Source organism: Ananas comosus, linkage group 16 (genome assembly GCF_001540865.1).
Source record: "Ananas comosus cultivar F153 linkage group 16, ASM154086v1, whole genome shotgun sequence".
Taxonomy (NCBI): Eukaryota; Viridiplantae; Streptophyta; class Magnoliopsida; order Poales; family Bromeliaceae; genus Ananas; species Ananas comosus.
Window position 1 is genome coordinate 10,230,302 of NC_033636.1, and position 20,546 is coordinate 10,250,847.

The following is a 20,546-nucleotide window of genomic DNA, read 5'->3' on the forward strand; positions in this document are numbered from 1 at the left end:
TTTAATCAAATCGAGCGAGCAAAACTAAGCACAAGTACAGCTCTTCTCGAGGCAATTTTTGAGCCAAACAGGGATTATTCGCGAACCATGAACTCAATAGTATTCCTAGGAAGATTCTTTAGAAAATGCCATTTCAGTTACATTTTTTTATTTTTTTTAAAGAGAAGGGAAACAAGTTATCTGTAAAAATGTGAATCAATGATTTACTTGCATGTTGATATGCATCAAATGTAGACTAATCAACACAGCACAAAGCATTATATTGAAAAGATTATAAAGTATCTAGAAGGCAAGGCTGTTTATTTCCTCTTTATTGAAAGCTTGGAACTTGGAAGGTCCCAGTCCCGACACTCCCACTCTTTAACGGCAAAATTAAAACGAAGAAGAACTAACTCACATCTTTCTGAATTTTTTGAACCTTCCTAGCATTTTTCTCATTATATATAATTATACTATTAAAATATAGCCAGAAATATATTATAAAAGATATATTGTTATATTAATAAAATATGGTTTTCTATCATGAAGAGCAGTACCAACCGAAACGAATAAGCTGCCACCTACGACGACGGCGAAGAAGTTGAATTAAAACAAATTGATAGTAGGTAGATAATACATCAAAAGAATAAAACTTAAAGGGGATAATTTTAAATTTTAAATTTTAAATTTCGAACTCATATTTAATACAAACGATGTCGATATATTTTTACCTACTATAAAATATGTTCAGTAAATTAAATTCAAATTTTTAATCATCTATGATCGAGTTTGAGAAGTGTATTTCCCTGCAATAAAAAGTTGTTTTAATGGTCACTTTAATTCCGACCAATCTGAGCCAACGGGCGGTTATCTGCTAATTTATCAAAATGCAGGGGTGTTAACGAAAAAATGGCGTTCGTTAATTGGTTACAAATACATCATGTAAAAGGCGTTCTGGAAACTTCACGGGGTCCAAATCTCCCTCATCTCATCCGTCGATCTTTCCCGACAATCGAATCCCATCCGTCCATTTCTTCCTCGTCCGCTCCGAAATCACGCCTATCGTTTACAATTGTTTAAAGCGCTATGGGTTCCATTTGTCGCTGCGAAAATAATGGCCGTTCGATTCGAATCCGACGTCTTAAATCGATCGTACGGGTGAGAAAAGGAGGAGCGGAAATGGTTTTATTTTCGTGCTGGGAGTTCGAGGAAACCCTAGCTCCCCCCTTTTCCTTCTAGGGCTTGGAAAATTGCTGCGGAAATCGCTCGCGGTTCCACCAATTCCCGCTCTCAAAAGCCTCGATTTCGCGTCCTAATCGATTCCCCTCAACTTTTTCTCCCCGATCGGTGGGGAATTTGGTGTTTGTGCGCTCTTTTTCGATCCAGGTATGTGCTTCCTCCACTCAATTTGATGAATTGACTCGATTTGTCGATTGGGGATGTGTATTGATCCATCTATGTTCCCCAGGGTTCGTTAATGGTAAGGATTTGGGTTGAATCGTTTGGGGTTTTGCTCTTGGATCTAGATTAGGGTTTCGATCTGAGGCCTATGTATCAGAATTTGGGGGTTTTCGTGTTTTCTTTCCTACCCATTCAATTCGGGTACAATTGAGCTTTGACAAGTGGTGCCTCTGGATTTCGCTTGTCATGTATGATGGGAGATGAAATTTTGGGGCTCTTCTATCTCATATTTCCAATTGAGGGAATTTAGATGGAACTGAGCTTTGAAAAGTCTACTGCATTATCAAAAAGATCAAAAATTTTCCGCTTTCGGAGCTTTAATATTGGAAAATCTAGGCATTCCATTGGAAAACCAAGGATTGAAGAGCCGAAGGATTTGAAGCGGAAAAGGAGGTTGTTGTTCGGGAGTGGAGGGCCATTTGTTGTGGAATCGAAGAAGAAAAGAAGCAGAAGGGAGGTCTCTTTGAGCAGTCTCAATCGTAGTAACAAGAGTGATTTGAGTAATTCGAGATCTAAGCTCAATGGGCTCAATTTGGGTGGTGAGAAGAAGGAAAACTCTAGCAATACGAGTGAATCTTTACTTAATATAACCTCTTTTAGAGAGTCCTCAACAGCGCAGAAAACTGAATGTGGTACTACTATTGGTTCAAGCAATGCGGAGAAGGCTAATGGATTGGATAGCAATATCGTGGTTCCCAAACGTCCCAGGGGCATCTTCAAGAGAAAGAAAAGGGAGAGGTCTGTTGGTGGAAAGAGTGTAGCAAGTAATTCTAATTGCAAGACTGAGAACACTGAGGATGCTCAGAAAACAAAATTATCCGAGTTCGAGGAGGTTGGTTCAACTGTACAACATCCTGATTCCAGTCTCAAGATTGAAAATAAGGATTTCCTGCAACCTAATGAGAAAAAGGTTAAACGTAGAAAAAGGCATCGACCTGTATTGGAATGTAGGACAAATGTGGACAGTGAAGCCTGCTTGAGTGAAGATAATGAGAAGGCTTGTGAAGAGTTCTTAGACGATGATGATGGAGAGAATCTTGAACAAAATGCTGCTAGGATGCTTTCGCTACGATTCGATCCAAGATGCATTGGATTCCCCGAGGATAGCATGGCCCCTCAAAAACTTGAAGAAGGTTCGTGTTTGCTGCCAACTGGCAAGAAATTCGATGAAACAAGTAGAGTTTTACGGCCCAGGAAGCATGACGGTAAAAGTTTTGCAAGGAAGCGTAGGCATTTCTATGAGGTCTTTTCCAGTGACGTTGATCCTTATTGGATGGTAAAGCAGAGGATAAGAGTCTTCTGGCCCCTTGATGGAAGTTGGTATTTTGGTGTAGTGAAGGAATACGATCCTATAACAAAGAAACACCATATCAAATATGATGACAGGGAGGAAGAATGGATCAATCTTCAGAATGAGAGATTTAAATTGTTACTTTTTCCTAGTGAAATGTCAAGTAAATATGACTACGGAAAACCAGTATTGACCATAAAACGAGAGACCGAAAGTTGCGATAGAAATGCAGTAGATGATAGCTGCGACGAATGTATTATGGAGTCAGTTCCAATTATCTCATGGTTGGCTCACATAAGAAACCCCATGAGATCGACCGCACCTATTACCAATAAGAAAAAGCGAAAGAGTCAACTAGTTAATGACCCTGAACCTAAAACCATGTCTGTGCGCAAAAATCGTAGGGCTGCTAGTCACTCTAGTGTGATTTCTACTTTATCGTCTACTGGTAATGCTGCTACTACTATTGCATTAGATGACAATGAAAGTCAAGTTTCTCTGCTAGTAAGAAAAGATTGCTCCAAAAATAGGAAGGTATCAATTGTTTATTTCAGAAAACGGTTTCGCAAGAAGGGGTTGGCTTTGGATGAGTTGCCACAAAAGGGACTGCGCATCTGCATCACGCAAGTAGAACCTAATAAATTGACTTTGGAGTTGCGGATATCGCTTAAAAGCATTTATTACCGTACATTTCGAACTGAAGATGCTTGGTTATCTAGGCAAAACTTTCTCTCTTATTACGGTAAATTAGTGCTAATCTGGCCAGCTGTTCGCATGGAAATTGCTTTTGTTGATAAAACTCTGGGCTCAAGAAAATTTTCATTTGAAGGATGTTTCAAGGGGGCTGTTTCTCTTTTGTGTTTTGTTATGAAAACATTCTGCCTACAAGAAGAATGCTGCAAGCTATTAGAGATAGAAATGCCTTCGACCTCAATTGCAATTAAGGTTTTAGACTTGCATGACCAAAGAATGCAGTTTTTTTCCTTCCGGTACTACTACTGGGAGATGGAGAGGTCAAAGCAGAGGCTGCTGAAAAACAACTTTAAACAATATTGTTTGTTGTTTAGTGAGCCGGCCATATCTAACTTCAGAGACGATAACATCGAGAATCTTTCAAATAGAAAGGATCATGCCTCAGTTCTTGAAGACTCAGTTTTTACGGTATGTTTTTGCTGGTTTGATTTCTGTTTTCTTTACTTTCTTTCTGTGTCCAGTTATCAGTGCTGCTATTTGACTTTTTAATTAGTAAATGTTTTTTATATATTTTTAAGATTAATTTTCTTTAAATATTTTTTACATTTTTTAAGATTAATTTTCTTTGAAAAAGCAAATATAACTCTTTTATTATTGGGCTTTTCACATGCCTCGTTATTTATTTCTCTTTTTGTGGTGAAGGATGCTCTCTCGGTAAGTAATGATGTTGATTGTATGCGCTCGTTCGGCAAGCATAGTCAGACTGATCAAAGGAAGAATGAAGATGAGCAAACAGTCATCATACTCGAAAAGAATGGTTCTCCTGGCCAACCTGAAGCAAGGCATAATGATTGTATGAATGTTGTCAATATCGAGACTGATAATCTACATAGTCGAGTTGAAGAAGAATTAAATGGTATGGAAAGCCAAATTAGCCAATCTTCATCCAAAGTGGATCAGGAAAAGAATATTCAAAGTTTGTACGGCTCAATTACAAGGGATTCAGAGAACATGCAGCATGATAATCGGCTCTCTTCGGCTTCACCTAGATCTGTCCCTTATTCGAAATTGTGGTCAGAAAATTTCATTCAAAATGGATTCACCTCCAGGAAGCCGCGCACTAGGATTTCATATATATCACCAAATTTAGGCCATGATATCAGTTTAAAACACCACATTCAACAAAAAAAAGGACAGACTTATAAGAAAATTAGAATTGATAAACCAGATATGGAATGTTCTGCAAACGTTCTGGTCACACTAGGGGATAGGGGCTGGAGGGAATCTGGAGCATTGGTTGTTCTCAACTCTCTCAATCAAAAGGACTACTGGATTTTGGTAAAACTTTCTGGGATTACTAAATATGTGCATAAAGCAAACCAATTTCTGCAGCCTGGTATTCCAAATCGTTTTACCCATGCTATGATGTGGAAAGGAGGAAAAGATTGGATGTTGGAATTTACTGATCGAAGCCAGTGGTCGCTGTTCAAGCTGATGCATGAAGAGTGCTACAATCGGAACCTTAGGGCTGCTTCTGTAAAGAATATTCCAATTCCTGGTGTGCGATTAATTGATGATTTTGACGAGTCTATAGTTGAAAAGCCGTTTATAAGCACTTCATTGAAGTATCACCAAGAGGTGGGGACTGAGGTTGATAGGGCTTTGGATCCGTGTAACACATTATATGATATGGATAGTGATGATGAGGAATGGACTAAAACTTTTGATAGCTCTTGTGGTAATGATGATAGTATAGTGGCTGAGAATGACCTGGATATATTTGAGAGGGTGATGGACATGTTTGAGAAAGTTGCATATGCTAAAAACTCTGATCAGTTCACTGCTGAAGAACTAGAGGAATTTATGACTGAGCTTGCTCCACTGGACATTATTACAGCTATCTATGAATACTGGCGACAAAAGAGACAGAAGAAGGGTTTGCCTCTGATTCGGCAATTTCAGGTATTTTGTTTCTTCTTTTTTATCCTTTTTGTGTTTCTGATTGACATTTTCGATCTGTATAGAATGAAACAAAGTTTAAACTTATAATCTTATCACATTTTCTGTCTGATCAGCCTGCACTATGGGAGATTTATGAGCAGCAGTTAAGGGACTGGGAAATTGCAATAAATAAGATGAAGAGTTCATCAGACATGCATTTAGAAAAGGCTTGTATTCTAGAGAGGCCTTCCATGTTTGCTTTCTGTTTGAGGCCGCGGGGCCTGGAAGTACCAAACAAAGGTTCGAAACAAAGATCCCAGAAGAGGTTCATGTTTGCCGGTCACCACTCTTCTTCTCCAAGAGACCATGATACTCTTAATCCTTTTGGTACATCTTTCTCCATGCTTCTTAGCTGATTTACTGTGTAGGGGTTTTACATATATATCCTTGCAAAATCATTTTTTCACACGCGCGCTCGCGCTTACATGTACACCCCTCTAAAGGCAAAGCTTGTTTAGAAAAGGAAAAGGTACGATTATCTTAAGTTGGGATTCATGGGGGGAAGTTGGTTTCTAAAGGGTGTGTATGGACATCCAGATTTTGCAGGGGTTTATCTGTAAATAGATGATATTGCAGGAGTATACTTATAAATATTTGTATTATGTGTTTCTGGCTATTCTTCTTTATAAGCATTCTTACGTGTTTATTTGCGTTTTTAGGCAAAAAATCTGAAGAGTTAACACTTGGGGGTGGCATTGCCTTAGCTTCTGTTGCAAATCATGAGCTCTCTTTCTCCCCTCGCTGGCACAAGTCTTCATCTTGTTTCTCTTCAAAAGATTCTCCAAGGACTGGAACCTTAATCTTTACAAAGAACACCGTGTCTGTGCCTTATAAGAATTCTTCAATTATGCCAGCCTCATATGATGGAAAAGCAAAGAGAAGTGGAGTTCGGCTGTCGAGTTCTGACGGGTTTCAGAGAGAACGACCTGATATCGGCGAATTGAGATTGCGTGATGCAGCTAGTGCAGCTCAGCATTTGTCAAACATGGCCAAGTTAAAGAGAGAGAAAGCCCAATGGCTGTTCCACAAAGCAGACCTCGCCCATCATAAGGCCGCTTTTGCACTCATGATTGCGGAGGCAATAAAAGCGTCTGATAGGGATGTAACCGGTGATGGGTAGCCTTAGAAGTGTAAGAAGATATACAAAGTGCCTATTTTATGTCGGTTTTGGTCGCCAATTTCTTGCATGAAGATCATAGCGGAGCTTCTCTGAGATGTATTTGTGGTAAATTCCATGGAAGATCCAATGTCAGAACTTCCGATGCCAGATCAAGTTGATTTTTTTGAAGACTTCTCCAGCTGGTTTGATTTGAAAGTTTTGGCTTTCTGCTATAGCATATCTCCGTTTAATTTCCGACTGTATCCCATCAAGCGGATGGTGTGTAGCCTTTTTTTTTTTCATTTCTTTTATACTTACACCTTGTACAGATTTTCTTGCTTACCTTATTGTTTGCAACTGTTTGCCAATTATACTGCTTTCGGCGGAAAACAGTAATGAGCTGAAAAATCATATCTACGGTTGCTTTTTTCTAACGAGTAAGGCTGGTGTTTGTAGGGCATGTCGGTTAACTGAAGCAATCAGATTTGACGGAGGGGATTTTGGCTATTGTGTTATCAGTCCCAAATCAAAATGTAAGTAATGTACTAACTCTTTTCATTCACCTAGCTTCAGAGTAATGTTCAGCGAGAGTTGCTAACAACATTTCAAGAATCACGTAGGGAAAGTTATGTCATAGATATGTGTTGGTTTATGTTCATCTATTACTAATTTTTCCATATGTAATGTAATTTTGTTTGTGCTTATTTTGTCGATTTTTGAGGAGAATTTCTGCTAGGGGTCTTTAGTATTATGGGTGGAAAAGATTTTATTGCATGTAAATTTTGTGGATGATGCTACATAGTCAAAATGCTTAGCTTATAAAAAGTAGTTTGTCATTTATCTCTACACAAAAATCTGAAAGCATCCACTTGCAGTTCCAATTGTCAGAAAACCTTTATATTGGCCCTTCGTTGCGACGATTAATTATTTTAGAGTCTTTTTCATACAAGAAAAAGGTATAATAGCGGCATTTTCCTGAATCATATTTTCTAGTGACTATTCACAACACCCTTGCTGTTCTAGTTCTCTGCAGAAACATTTTAACAAAAAGTCAAAAATGGAACAGAATCTGCTTCTTCTTTTACAATAGCTAGGCCCTCTTTTTTCCCCCCCCTTACTGTTTGGAGAACTTTTGGGAGCAATTCATGAGATATTCCTCCAATCCTATGGATTGTCATCAAGATATTCATGCATAGGAAAAATCCATCTTTACTAACCCTCACCCTTGGTGAACTAAACAATTAACAACCTTCTTCACGTGCAAAAACTTTAAACAATCTGTGTACAGTAAATCAAGAAGCATTCGCATCCACAGGTGTTGGCCGTGGAATGTCGACTAGCCGCTCTAGAGTTTCCAACTGATCATAAGGGGCTATCTGCAAATAGCAATAGAAGATTAAGTATCTGAATTTGTAGCTCATTTGCTGTTTGCTCAGAATTAACGTATATAATAATAGATTGAAACTCGATCATGATGGGACTATGTACGTAGAAACAAGTCTATACTTGGATTATAGTTTTTCGGTTTCCTTCCAGCATTTCTTGTTGATGTAAACATTTGATAGAAACAAAACCAGATAATCAAAAGGCATCCTAGCTTACTAGTATAAAATTTGGCATACAAATTTTATGTCAGCTATAATATCGCGCAGGTTTATATGAATAAGAAAAAAGAGCCTGAAAGAATGAAACATTGGGTTACCTGGCTAAAGCCATCAGGCCATGTTATAGAGACTGCATAATTGCCCATTGGGCGAATTTCTTCGGGCTCAATGTCCTCCGGAATATCGCCATATTGTATTTTCTGCTCTCCTGTCCATTCATCCTGCATTAAGATGTTATCAGTGGTTTAATACTTTTTTCGAGATTTAATAGCTCAGCTACATACAGGTCAGGGAATCATGTGTTCTTGGCTCTAAATAAGTAATTTTGTTCTTTGGTTGGTTGATAAGCTCTTTTAACCCTTGACTAGGTAGTAAAAAATTTTGCCGCTTAAAAAATCAGAGAAACGAGAGATATCCATGACGAATGTGCTTTACACACCACACTCTGGGCCGAACGGTCATTTCGTCGAACTGTTGCAGGATGTAGCAAAAATTCTTCATCTGCATCTGGTAGTTTCACTTTGATTGCCTTGATTGATTTGTCGTAGGATACTGCTGTGGAAACTGAAAAAAAGGAAAATATCTGTCAATGCGGATCACATCAAATATGCAACCTTTTGTAAGATAATTTGCTTAGCACAACTATCTAGCAGAGTTAGAAAGCTTAATTTTTAAGTGGAAAATAAATATAATTCCATGGATATTTTCTGACACTGCCCACTGTACTAGCATAGGCAAAACTATAGTAAGTAGTGCATAAGATTTCTCAATGAATGCAGCTTCTTCGGGGATGAGAGTTACCTTGCTGACGAATTTTTGCGCACTGTTGGACAACACATACTCCGAGATTTTGAAATGTCTTGGCCACTTCACCTTGAGGATCAGCTACAACTTCGGGGGTTCCGCTATCTCCAGAAGCCGAGAGCTGTCAAAATTAATCTTACCCCTTAAAATTTGCAGAACCCTAAGTCAGAACTCCACAGCTATCCTAAATAATGTATCCAAAATTATCACTTAGTTTTAAATATTCTGTTCGTAAATTTACAATATACATATATTCCCCTAAAACTAGTGATATGTACAAGACAGAAAAGCGTGTTCTGAAACTAGGTGTATAACATACAGTCGGCCTAATAGGGAGATCAAACAGGTGTGGTATACCAAACTGCTGCACCACCTGAGAAAAGGGGGGGGAAAAAAAGAGTCAACAGTATAGAAAATACTGAAATCTTAATTGAAAGACGAAGAACGCTGTGATAGCTGCCGCTATTGAAACATGCCTGGCTTCCAGAACCTTCACCGAAGGGGTAGTAGCGATTCCCGTCAGCATCAAAGTAGCACATGTTTTCAACTACTGCAATACAAGGGACCTTCAAAGCAAACAGTTTATCATTGAATACAATGGAAACAGAAAACTCAATGATATCTAGCATTTGTATATGAATATCCTTGCAGTTTTTACATATATATCCGAGAAAAATCTACTTTGTACACTTAACCCTGTAAATTCAGAGTTTTCAAGATTCTCCTGGAACGTATCAAACTTTTATTATGAATTGCAAGAACCGATATACACACTAGAAGGCAAACCTTGAGTTTTGAGAACATACGAACACCTTTCGCAACATCAATGAAAGCTAATTTCTGTGGTGTGGTAACAATCACAGCAGCTGTTAATGGAGCTACCTGAAATGAAAGTAATGTTGAATTTTTGAGTCAGACTTTTAGGATTACAAAATTTCTCAAGATTACAGAGGAGTCAACCTGGCATAAAGTTAGCTGTATATCACCAGTTCCAGGGGGCATATCCACAACAAGGTAGTCAAGCTCTCCCCTGCATGTGGTGCGAGAGTTAGGACAGCAAGCCCTTTCTCATATTTTGCCAAGATTGGTGAAACATGATTAATCTAGAGCAAAGTCTTAAAATTGATGAACATGACAAAATCTGCCAAAGCATGTACATACTCATCCATAGATTTTATTAGGTATTATGCACATATACCATGTTAACATGCAAAATTGTATAAATAGCCCAACTAAATTGCGTTATTTGTGTGCATGCCCCTGCTGAAGGAATCTGTGCAAAAGCAGTTTGCACATACTGCTAACAGGGGCATGAATGTAAATACATATATTGTCGAGGGGCATGTACATGAATATGTTGTGGGGGTATTTATGTACTGCCATAGGTTAGAACTGGAATATATGGGGAAAAAAAATCCATCTCGATATAGAATTGCATAATCCAACGATATGTGAGAGTCCTATATAACGACGATGACCAAATAAAGAGCCTGAAGTAACAATACTTACAGATGAACGTGAAAACTGGTTTGGCTCAAATTTAGATGCACAATAATGAAGAACATACTGATTAGTACTCAATAGTTTTTACACCATGAAAATTCACTCAGACGTTAAAATGTAGCATTACCACTCGGCAGTCGTGAGTAGCTGATTGATCACCCCTGATACCATTGGGCCCCTCATTATTGCCCTCCCTTGTCCAGCAAATCCAAAAGACACCAACTTGACTCCCAAGTACTCGGTCGGAAGTATAGTTCTTGTTTCTGGGTTCTAAAGAAGAAGCTGTTTATGATCATTAGTACAAAAACCCAACTCCATGAAACAGTTGAACATTCAACTTAAGAGAGATACCATCTCTAGTAACCGGTTTTCAGGAGAAACCATTGTCGGCAAGCTTGGACCATAGACATCGGCATCGAAAATTCCAACTCTAGCTCCCATACCAGCTAATGTGTAAGCAAGGTTTACAGCCACAGTAGACTTCCCAACACCTCCCTGCATATTTTTCATTTACCTCCAATGTAAATGAAATGTTGTAATGTGGCTATGTAAATTACTAGATGAAAACAAAAACTCAATGAAAGACATTGATTCTCGAGAGTGCATTTAGAATTTAAATTATGTCTCTATCCAAAAATTGGATTTACAATTTTGAAGCGTTTTCTGAGCTATTGAGAAAGTATCATGGAGATAAAGGAATCTCGCCTTGCAGCTTGAAACTGCTACAATGTTTGAAATCTTCTGTAATCCCTTCGGAAGCTCCCCAGCAAATATAGGCTTTGCAGGTTGTGCAGACATTGTCACATTTACTTTTTTGACCCAATGAAGAGCTGTCACAACCTCATTTGCTTTCTCTTCAAACTGGCAAAAAATAATAGACCCCAGATAGTCCTATATATGAGATATAATAGGGCTAAAACTCTTAACCCGGCTTAAGCATTTTGGGTGGTGGCAAGTCCCAAGAGGTTAAGAGAATTAAGCGTGCTGGGATGGAAGTAGTCCTAGGATGGGTGACCCCCTGGGAAGTTGGGGCGTCACAGATGGTATCAGAGCCAATTACCAGCCGGAAGTGTGGGATGAGTCTCGGCTGAGCCAGGGTCTGGATGACGGGCTAGCCAGACGAGTCTCACATCGCCTGGTACTTGTGAGTTTGAGCCTGACGAGGACGTCAGGGCTTAAAGGAGGGGAGATTGTGAGAACCCAGATAGTCCTATATATGAGATATAATAGGGCTAAAACTCTTAACCCGGCTTAAGCATTTTGGATGGTGGCAAGGCCCAAGACGTTAAGAGAGTTAAGCGTGCTAGGACGGGAGTAGTCCTAGGATGGGTGACCCCCTGGGAAGTTGGGGCATCACATAAAAAATGATTGAAAATAATAACTGTAACAATAAACATTTTTCCGTGCTTTATCAATGAGTGTAAATAGCTAAAGCTAATTTGCAAAATTTGACAACTGTTGGAGATTCCCTATAGCCAAATTTAAAGAGAGTAGTGAAAAGTTTTGATGGTATAATGACATGGCAATTCGGTAATGACAACATGATACCTTCAAAAGTACTCCAAAATGGAAAATAGCCCAAACATCAAAGATTACTGACACTGAATTCCTGATAATGAGTGTCTATATCACTAACACAAAATGAATCCATGGATTGTTGAATAATGGTCCATTAGATGAGTTATTTCTTTGTTAAATAGCAACATAAACGTTTTCTCTTACCATGTCCTTTATAGGGCATGCAGGTGTTGTGAGCTCCAACCGGAAAGAGACCTGAATGATGGAAGTGTGAAATCATGTATAATCCTCAACATGTAAAAGTAGGTTATATACTTATATAATGTCTTTTTTAGCTCAAATTACCTCTTCCAGAGCTTCATCGACCTCCAAATCCTTTACGAAACCGCATGAAACAATGTCGGTTCCAAAATCAGGATCGATGATTTGAGACAAAGCAGTCAAGACATCTTTCTTCGCCATGTCTTTCGACATTATCGAGGTACCGACTGGAGGAGAGAAACAGTAAGTGTATAACAAAAACAAAGCGAGTATCTAATTCAGATGTTATCAGCAAAGAAATTAGTGGCATGATCAGTATGGATTGTATTTCTACAAAATTGCAAATATTTCAATTAAAAAACAAAAAGAGAGAAACTTCTCGGCATTATCAAAGCAGAAGAAATTTAGAAAAACCTTATAGATCATCATGAACTCATAATTTTGAACAAATTAGTCATCAATTAACTGAAGACGTAATCACCTCCAACTGGAGCAACTCTCGCAACGATTAGAGGTAGAAACCGGCGGTGGATCCGGAAATCGGTGAAGTGAGAACGGAGGGGAGGGAGAAATGGGATCTTTGAGGCAACAGCACACGCTGCAACTCGATCCGATCAAAGGAAAAAGGGGGTGAGTGTGAGATGATGGTGGAGATACAGGGGAAAGGAGGGGAAGAGGGAGAGAGATTACCGCCATGGGAGGGGATCGTTGATGTGGGGAGAGGGGAACATGACGGAGCTTGGAGGAGATTCATGGCGGAGGAGGAGAGAGAGAGAGAGAGAGAGAGAGAGAGAGGGGGAGACGGAGGGTTTGGGGCCTCAAGCTCTTAAGTAGCCATTATCCGCTCCCAGGATAAGTTGGCCGTTACCTTTTTTTTAAAAAAAAAATAAAAGAATTATTTGAGAGGGAAGAAGTAAGTTATTCATTGCATTTAATTTTTGCAAAAATAAATTCCAAGTTAAAATTTCAAATACTTATTATAAAAAAAAAAAATAGTCGACTGTGTTAGGTACCGTCAGTATTATTACTTATTGGCCAATTTGCATAAAAAATCCACTTATTTTGGGCTTTTGCAAAATCGGGCCACCTTTTTTATTTTTGCAGATTCGGTCTGCTTTTTCAGCAAACTGACCAAAATACCCTTATTACTTTTTCTCTTTCCTCTTTCTCTCTCTTCTTCGTTTCTCTCGTTCTTTTTTTTTTCTCGCCGGTAGAGCGGAGGCGGAGCGGAGGCAGAAACGGTCCGTCTCGCCTCTCACCCTCATGCTCTCGCCCTCGCCCTCGCCCTCGCCCTTGCCCTCGTCCATGCACCCCCACCTTTCTCGCCTCCGACCCCGTTAAGGCCGCGCCGCGACTTTTTTTTTTTGCTTTNAAAAAAAAAAAAAAAAAAGTCGCGGCGCGGCTTTAGCGGGGTTGGAGGCGAGGAAGGTGGGGGGTGCGTGGACGAGGGCAAGGGCGAGGGCGAGGGCTAGAGAATGAGGGTGAGAGGCGAGACGGACCGTTTCCGCCTCCGCTCTGCCGGCGAGAAAAAAAAAGAACGAGAGAAACGAAGAGGAGAGAGAAAGAGGAAAGAGAAAAAGTAAAAAGGGTATTTTGGTCAGTTTGCTGAAAAAGTGGACCGAATCTGCAAAAACGAAAAAGGTGGCCCGGTTTTGCAAAAGCCCAAAATAAGTGGATTTTTTATGCAAATTGGCCTTACTTATTTGTAAAAGTATGTTATCGGTAAATAGCTTTATGAGAGTTTTTTTTTTTCTTTTTTATGGACAGTGTTGGTGTAAATTTGTCTTGTTTTAGCTCCAGAGATATTTTAGTGTGTAAGTAATTGCACTTTATTAATTAGTTCCTTATGTGAAGAAAGGCCAACAAAATAAATCTTATATTTTATAAAATACCTATTTTGTTTTTTTTTTTTTGAAAGATAGATAGCATGCTACCCGCTTCATTTAGTTTATTTAGAAATAAACTTAGCTAAAAAGATGAATCAACTAGGATTCGAACTTAGGTCTTAGGTATCAACCACCAGGTCCTTTGCCACTTGCTCTAAGGACTGTCAATTACCTATTTTGCTTCTTGACTTGTGAAATAATTCGTTTATTTGAGCTAGTTTGTGAAATGATTTATTTGATTTCCTTCATATTGATTTAAAAAAATTAAATACAGATAAATTTTTAAGGGGAAGAGATTAAAATATTATATATAATATTCCAGCCTAGTTCTATATATATATATATATTCTCAAATTTGAGTTCTTATTTTGCAAAAATAAACTAATTTTCACTTTTCTTTAAGAGAGAATCAGCTTAGAGTAAATAAGTTATTCCACAAGTTTGATCATATATGCGCGTATTTGTAGAATCCATCGAGAGCCAAACCAGTAAGTTCCGAACGTATTAAAGAGGTTTTTTGTACGCCACAAATGCATTTAGGAGAAAAAAAAAAAAACACTGTTTCAACTATTTTTTTTTTTTTACAATTATGGTTGTGACAGTTTAATAGTGACTTATTCGAATATTTTAGCTATTCAAATAAATCGTGCCACATCAGCAGAGAGGCTCATCTTCAGGTGCACAGAGGCTCATCTTGCTGTTATACATCAAGAAGTACAAAGAAAAAGATAACGACATAAAAGGTACTACTCTTCCAAAACATAAAACTTAGGAATCCTAGGCTAGGTCAGATACAATCGAAATACTCATTTATTGAGTTCTACATCCAATAAATGTTGTTGACAAAATAAGATTAATATAAAAGCGATCTACTAGTAATAATGTAATTTATTATGCAATCACTAGTTTCTCAGTATGACAGAGCATTCGTTCATATGGGCGAACTCGCTTGCGGGCGCAGGCGAGCGTGCTGATGTGTGATTTATCGAGAGCGAGAGAAAAAAAGGCCCAATAGATAAGGTCAAACTGCATCCATTTCCTCTTAGCTGAAGCTGCTTGTAAGTTTCAATCATATAAACCATACATACTGAAGAAGGTCCACTACACTGAGAACACGTGAAGTTCTACAAAGCAAGATTAACTCAGAGCAAACCACCAGAAACAAAGCTACTAAATAAAACACATATCCAAACTGTTCTCAAGCTTTTTCATCACTCAAAAGAAGCTCGCAACCAATTTCTCACAAGCTCCACCACAATATCTGTGAAAATTCAGAAACCGGCCAATCAAAATAGTTATTCAAAACCAAGATTATTACATTTTATAGCTTGATAGAGTTCAATACTCACCACTTGTCAAACAAGAAAATACCACCATCCCTGCAGCAACACAATTACAGCAGGAACTGCATTTGTATACCTGGAAGTTCAAAGATTAAAATACAAGAAAGTCAAATGAAATCAATGAGACTTACAGGGGGGGAGAGGATGTAGCAAATGTGAGAAGGGGAAAAAAAAAATGTAACAGATGCGAGCTCAAAAGGCATAAAAAAAAAAATTCACTAATTTATCCACCGAACACAAAGAACACAAAGCAAGGACAACAGAAACGACATCTCTAACTACCTTGAAGATACATATTCAAATAATAAATACTTATGTTGGAAGAGAAAAAAGTGTGATAAGAAAAGTTGGTAAAGGTCACAATCAAAAAATGGAAAAATAATATACCTAGCATATTTTTGAGACATTAGGCAGCCCAAAGTGCTCCAGAGCAGAAGCTGAAGATCACAAAGGGCTCGAGTAATTGCCTGCAGAATAATAAAAGAAAAGACTGAGGGCAATGAAACAAATGTAAAAAATCTGCAACAGCACAACATAAGGAATTAGATATACTGACCATAAGCAGCTTATTCAGAAACACTCATCTTATCTATGTACTTCACTGGCCAAAGTTCATTTCTGAATATCTGATAAAATATAATGACCAATATACTTTAGATGTGGTAACAATGACGAAAATCAGAAAGAACAACTATCTGCACCAAGATGAATACAAAAGCGCACAAAATGTGATCAATTATAATGACATTGAACTTGCCTACGTGGCTTATTCTGGCGCTGCCCAAGTTCCTCATTTACAAGCTCTGCAAAAAAGATAAGAAATATAATGAAGTTACCTGATATAGTTCGAAGCGAACTTTGCGACCAATTTTCTACAACCAGGATGAAAGGGGAGATCAGAGTAGTTTACCAGCTCTAGGTGGGGATTTAGTTGAACTAGACGCTTTGCTTGTACTAGTTTCTCTGTGAATATAGGAAATGACATCTTTAGATCTTTCAATTATGCAGAAAAGATGCACCCGAAATAAAAAGCAATAGATTTTAGTTATCATTTCCACCTAAACTGCTCAAATGGGTCCATCACAAAGAAAATAATAATAATAATAATAATAACGAGTATAATGGTAACATGGCAAAACCCACCTGGAGGAAGCTGATGAGGATGTTTGTCCTGAAGGACGTGCATAGTAGCTGCCATCAAGAGCTATGTACGGTGGACAATAAGATGCTCCTAAAGCACCACCTGCTCCTGCCAATACTGGCACCCTACATTCACATGGGAAAAAAAAAGTCTAATGAGCTTATCGAAAGGACGTAGGAGGAATAACTGTTTCCACCCAGCTAGACTGTAAAAGCATAGCAAAAATCAAAATTCAAATAGTTGGCTTTTGATTTTACAATATAGACAACCAAAAAACAAAAAAAAAAAAAAAACTTTTTTTAAAAACAGAAGCAATTCAGACCATTTAACATGCTGTAAACATGAATCTTATGAATATAGTAGTATGAGAATAAATCCATTAACCACTAGCACCAACAAGACTATCTGGTTTAACTCATCAACCCGAATGCTGAAAAAAAAAAAAAAAAAAAAAAAAAAAACTTTTTTTAAAAACAGAAGCAATTCAGACCATTTAACATGCTGTAAACATGAATCTTATGAATATAGTAGTATGAGAATAAATCCATTAACCACTAGCACCAACAAGACCCTAACTATGCAACCAGACTAGTCAAGCATAAGAAGCAGCAGGCATAACAGTTATACCAAGTCATTTCAGAATTGCCAAAACCAAGCTGCGATTGGGCCACATATCCTGGCAGAGCCATACCAACAGCAGGAACTCCAAGGCCACCAGGATGCTGCCCTCCGAACTGCATAACTGCATACAGACAAGGATAGGCAAAAGAATGGTCAAGTATCATGGTAACAGAACTGAGTTTTCAAAGAAAATTGGAAGAAAAAATAATTAATAAACTGAACCTGGCAATAGTGTTGGAGCGCCAGCAAAACCTTGATCACCATGGACAAGGCCCATGGCTCCAGTTGCTCCAATAACCTGAGCTCCACTGTAAAGGAAAGAACCCCTTCCGGTTCCCGGACTGGTTATCTTTCCCTTTCCAACCAGCTGAGTCTTAGATGTATTCGAACCGGAAGGTGAATCAGTTTCCCCATTTTCCACCAAATTCGTGGATGAATGTTGAGGTGGTGGTGATGCTTGATTTCCACTGCCAGATTGACTTCGTAAAGCAGGTTGACTGCCAGTTTGAACAGGTCTCTGTTGAACAATAGGGGATACTTTTGGAGCCTGACTTTGGGAAGAGACCCTGGCAACTTGGTGAGGCGATGAGGTATGATTTGCTAAAAAGCCACCACTGCTTAAGTTTCGACCTTGAATCCTAGGATTAGAAGATTGACCAGCATTCTTTGATGGCAACATATATCCTGATCGATGAGAATGAGAATCGTCACTATATACTGTCTCATGTCCACCAGTATCAACAACTGCTTTCCCTCTTAGTACCGAGCCAGATTGTGGCATAGTGGCATTAGACTCCATATGTATGGAGGTTGAAATGGGCGATTTAGAATTTCCACCACGAACATCCTTCATTTGAGCCACAGAGATTTCTTGGTTGGATGATCCGGAAGGGTAAAATGGTGGTGAAGCAGAATTTAAACTTGAAGCGAAAGCTTGCTTCTTAGGAGCAGCTGTTTCCGGGTGGAAATTTAAAGTTTCAATAGGCTGTCTCGCTGCACTAGCATTTGGTGTTGATTCTTGAGGCTTCGCAGATCTGAACGTGCAATTTGACAGAATAGATAATAATTAATACTAAATTGCAGGAGAGGAAATAGTTTTTTCCCCCCTGATTTAATTACAAATTTGATCACTGAAGTTTTAGCCTGGATTTCATATTTGTCCCCAGAGTTTCAGCTGTCAATTTAGTCCCTAAAGTTTGACTTCTATTTCAATTTTGTCCTCAACAGTTTCAACTTTAATAATATAGCCCCTGAAACTTGGTTCCAATTTGAACTTGTCCTCAGAATTTCATTCTGAAGCAAAGTCTCATAATGATGAGGGCTTTCTTGGGCATCATACTAGCAAAAAGGATTTGATAGTTATGCTGAATAAACTTCACAGGCTAGATTGTTATAATTGAAACTATCAGGTCAGGGAGATTATTACAAATTAATCCATCTTTTTTCTTCTTGGAATAATCTTAAAAAGATAATTCTCTACTCACTGCTTGGGTTGAATTGTGGAATTTTCAGATTTATTCTTTGTGGAAGGTTCATAGCGTCGAGGCCCTCTCCCTCTTACAACCTTCGGAGGCCGGTTCTGATTGTGTGCATCATCATAATAGTTACGAGATCTGCCACCTCTGTAATAACCACGACCACCGCCTCGAGTTCTCCCACCACCTCGACCTCTAAAACGACCTCTCGACCTTCGTCTTTCCTAAATTTACAACATATGCATCTTTTAGAATGTTATGAATAATAAAATGAAAAAGGGATTTCACATAGAGGAGGGAAAAGCTATATAGAAGCTCACTTGATCATAACGAGTGTCTTGTAAATTCATTTCTTCGAATCTATCGTGCACCCAGGCACGTTCATCTTTCGAATCCAGCTTCCTTCCACCAAACATTCGCCTGCTTCAAGTATCAAATGCTGAGAAGATAGTTGATCGACAGCGCAGTAACCATCAAGATAACTGATATCGCCGCAATTTCGCGTGTATCCATTAAGCATCTTAATATCCATCGGATGGATAATTTGAGTCATAGAGTGATTACACATCATCACACTTTCTTTTGCGATTTGAGTAAAGAAAGGGGCTTTCCTTAATTACTTCCTTTTTGCAGGGACACACTGGTTTAATTGGTAAAATATCTTGTCCTACACTAGAAGACTAGCTTTACAGCAAAAAACATTCAAGTAGGTTTAACACAATGCTTGTTCTTCTTTAAATATACTTAATAGATTTTTGAGGAATCATGAATGCTACTCAATAAGCTTTTATGTTGAAAAACCATTAGATGGTGTCTGGAAGGGCTGCTTACAATTGGTTGGGTTGAATACTGGAAAAGGAAACAGAATAACAAGGCAAAAGGCATTGACTGAAGGCAAAAAGAATAATTCTACTCTTCCTACAGTACTAATGCAACTAATGTACAGCTCTCTATTGCATAGAATTAGTGTCTTAAATAACAAAAAAAGAACAGCAGCAGTGCAAAGTGACCCTTAGGTGTACAAATTGGCAAGCACCCACCATACGCCAGACCATTCAATCACATAGAATTGTATTATTAATTTTATCACTCTAAACAAGATGCGATATTTATCAGTTTTGTTAAGAAGAAAGTGTAATTACACAGAAACAAAAATTCATCAAAGCATATGACGATTCAAAACCTGTGACGCCCCCTCGTGTTCTCCTGAAACCGATCATCGTGCATGTAGAAAGCTCCGGTGGTCGGGACCGCATAGGGCTCATTCTCCAACTTCTCCTCTCCCTCTTCCCCCTGTTCATCCCCTACCGTCTCCTTCCCCGCTTCGCCACCGCTCACCGTCTTCGACGCCGCAACCTCTCTCCTTTCCTCGAATTCCCCTCCATCGTCTTCTTCTGCCTCCTCCAAATCCTCGTCCGCTTCCTCCTCAAACCCCTCATCCTCCTCGAACTCCTCCTCTTCGTCGTACACCTGCGCCCCACCTTGCCCATCCGACTCCACATCGGATCCCACCCGACCCCTCAAATCCTTCGGCGGCGGGGGCGCCGCCTCCTCCCCGTCCTCGTCGTCGCTCGCCGCCTCGCGCCGCCGCATCGTCGGGAGCGGCGCGTCCTCGGGGTCGCTCTCATACTCCACCTCCGCCGCCGTGGACGCCATCGATCCCCGAGAACCTCCAAGAACCAGAATTCCGCGTCCGAGTCGAAACCCTAATCGCTCGATCCGACGAAAAACCCCTTCGATTTCGCCAATTTGGGGATCTAGGGTTCGTAGATAACGCGATCAGGGGAGAGATAGAGCGGAGTGGATCGAAGAGAACGGAACGGAATCTTTCGATCTCCACAGCTGTTTCTCGATTTCTATACGACC

The 20,546-nt window shown here is 39.1% G+C and overlaps 3 protein-coding genes across 5 annotated transcripts; 1 reads left to right on the plus strand and 2 right to left on the minus strand.

The window, feature by feature from the left end:
- LOC109722234 lies at positions 946–7,228 on the plus strand. 3 transcript variants are annotated; one of them, XR_002219419.1, is made up of 6 exons: positions 946–1,365; positions 1,448–3,892; positions 4,127–5,386; positions 5,500–5,704; positions 6,085–6,803; positions 6,981–7,228. XR_002219419.1 is itself a non-coding variant. In XM_020250187.1 (5 exons), the coding sequence occupies exons 2-5, from the start codon at positions 1,691–1,693 to the stop codon at positions 6,543–6,545; spliced, it is 4,176 nt and encodes a 1,391-aa protein (XP_020105776.1). In that variant the 5' UTR covers positions 949–1,365; positions 1,448–1,690; the 3' UTR covers positions 6,546–6,965. The 3 variants fall into 3 exon arrangements, 1 of the variants encoding a protein (XP_020105776.1); XR_002219418.1 differs by having other exon boundaries at positions 949–1,365; positions 5,500–5,752; XM_020250187.1 differs by lacking the exon at positions 6,981–7,228 and having other exon boundaries at positions 949–1,365; positions 5,500–5,752; positions 6,085–6,965.
- LOC109722236 (fe-S cluster assembly factor HCF101, chloroplastic) lies at positions 7,495–13,068 on the minus strand. The gene is made up of 15 exons (XM_020250188.1): positions 12,905–13,068; positions 12,696–12,812; positions 12,299–12,441; positions 12,158–12,208; positions 11,141–11,296; positions 10,787–10,930; positions 10,563–10,705; positions 9,893–9,962; positions 9,719–9,814; positions 9,409–9,498; positions 9,252–9,305; positions 8,930–9,053; positions 8,568–8,692; positions 8,227–8,349; positions 7,495–7,900 (listed from the first exon to the last, which is right to left on the minus strand). The coding sequence occupies exons 1-15, from the start codon at positions 12,966–12,968 to the stop codon at positions 7,817–7,819; spliced, it is 1,584 nt and encodes a 527-aa protein (XP_020105777.1). The 5' UTR covers positions 12,969–13,068; the 3' UTR covers positions 7,495–7,816.
- LOC109722248 lies at positions 14,893–20,546 on the minus strand. Its single transcript, XM_020250204.1, has 12 exons — positions 19,864–20,546; positions 19,001–19,100; positions 18,690–18,904; positions 17,428–18,239; positions 17,212–17,326; positions 16,587–16,709; positions 16,354–16,406; positions 16,201–16,246; positions 16,000–16,069; positions 15,831–15,910; positions 15,450–15,519; positions 14,893–15,361 (listed from the first exon to the last, which is right to left on the minus strand). The coding sequence occupies exons 1-9, from the start codon at positions 20,334–20,336 to the stop codon at positions 16,042–16,044; spliced, it is 1,965 nt and encodes a 654-aa protein (XP_020105793.1). The 5' UTR covers positions 20,337–20,546; the 3' UTR covers positions 14,893–15,361; positions 15,450–15,519; positions 15,831–15,910; positions 16,000–16,041.

Coding starts and splice junctions, on each gene's coding strand:
- LOC109722236 (XM_020250188.1), bottom strand. CDS start 12,968: ATGAATCTCCTCCAAGCTCCGTCATGTTCCCCTCTCCCCACATCAACG. Junction 10,931..11,140: donor TAGCAGTTTCAAGCTGCAAG/GCGAGATTCCTT, acceptor AAAAATATGCAG/GGAGGTGTTGGGAAGTCTAC. Junction 9,963..10,562: donor CTACTCACGACTGCCGAGTG/GTAATGCTACAT, acceptor CACCACATGCAG/GGGAGAGCTTGACTACCTTG.
- LOC109722248 (XM_020250204.1), bottom strand. CDS start 20,336: ATGGCGTCCACGGCGGCGGAGGTGGAGTATGAGAGCGACCCCGAGGAC. Junction 19,101..19,863: donor AACACGAGGGGGCGTCACAG/GTTTTGAATCGT, acceptor TACTTGAAGCAG/GCGAATGTTTGGTGGAAGGA. Junction 16,070..16,200: donor CGCCAGAATAAGCCACGTAG/GCAAGTTCAATG, acceptor ATATTTTATCAG/ATATTCAGAAATGAACTTTG.
- LOC109722234 (XM_020250187.1), top strand. CDS start 1,691: ATGGAACTGAGCTTTGAAAAGTCTACTGCATTATCAAAAAGATCAAAA. Junction 3,893..4,126: donor TTGAAGACTCAGTTTTTACG/GTATGTTTTTGC, acceptor TTTGTGGTGAAG/GATGCTCTCTCGGTAAGTAA. Junction 5,753..6,084: donor TGATACTCTTAATCCTTTTG/GTACATCTTTCT, acceptor TTGCGTTTTTAG/GCAAAAAATCTGAAGAGTTA.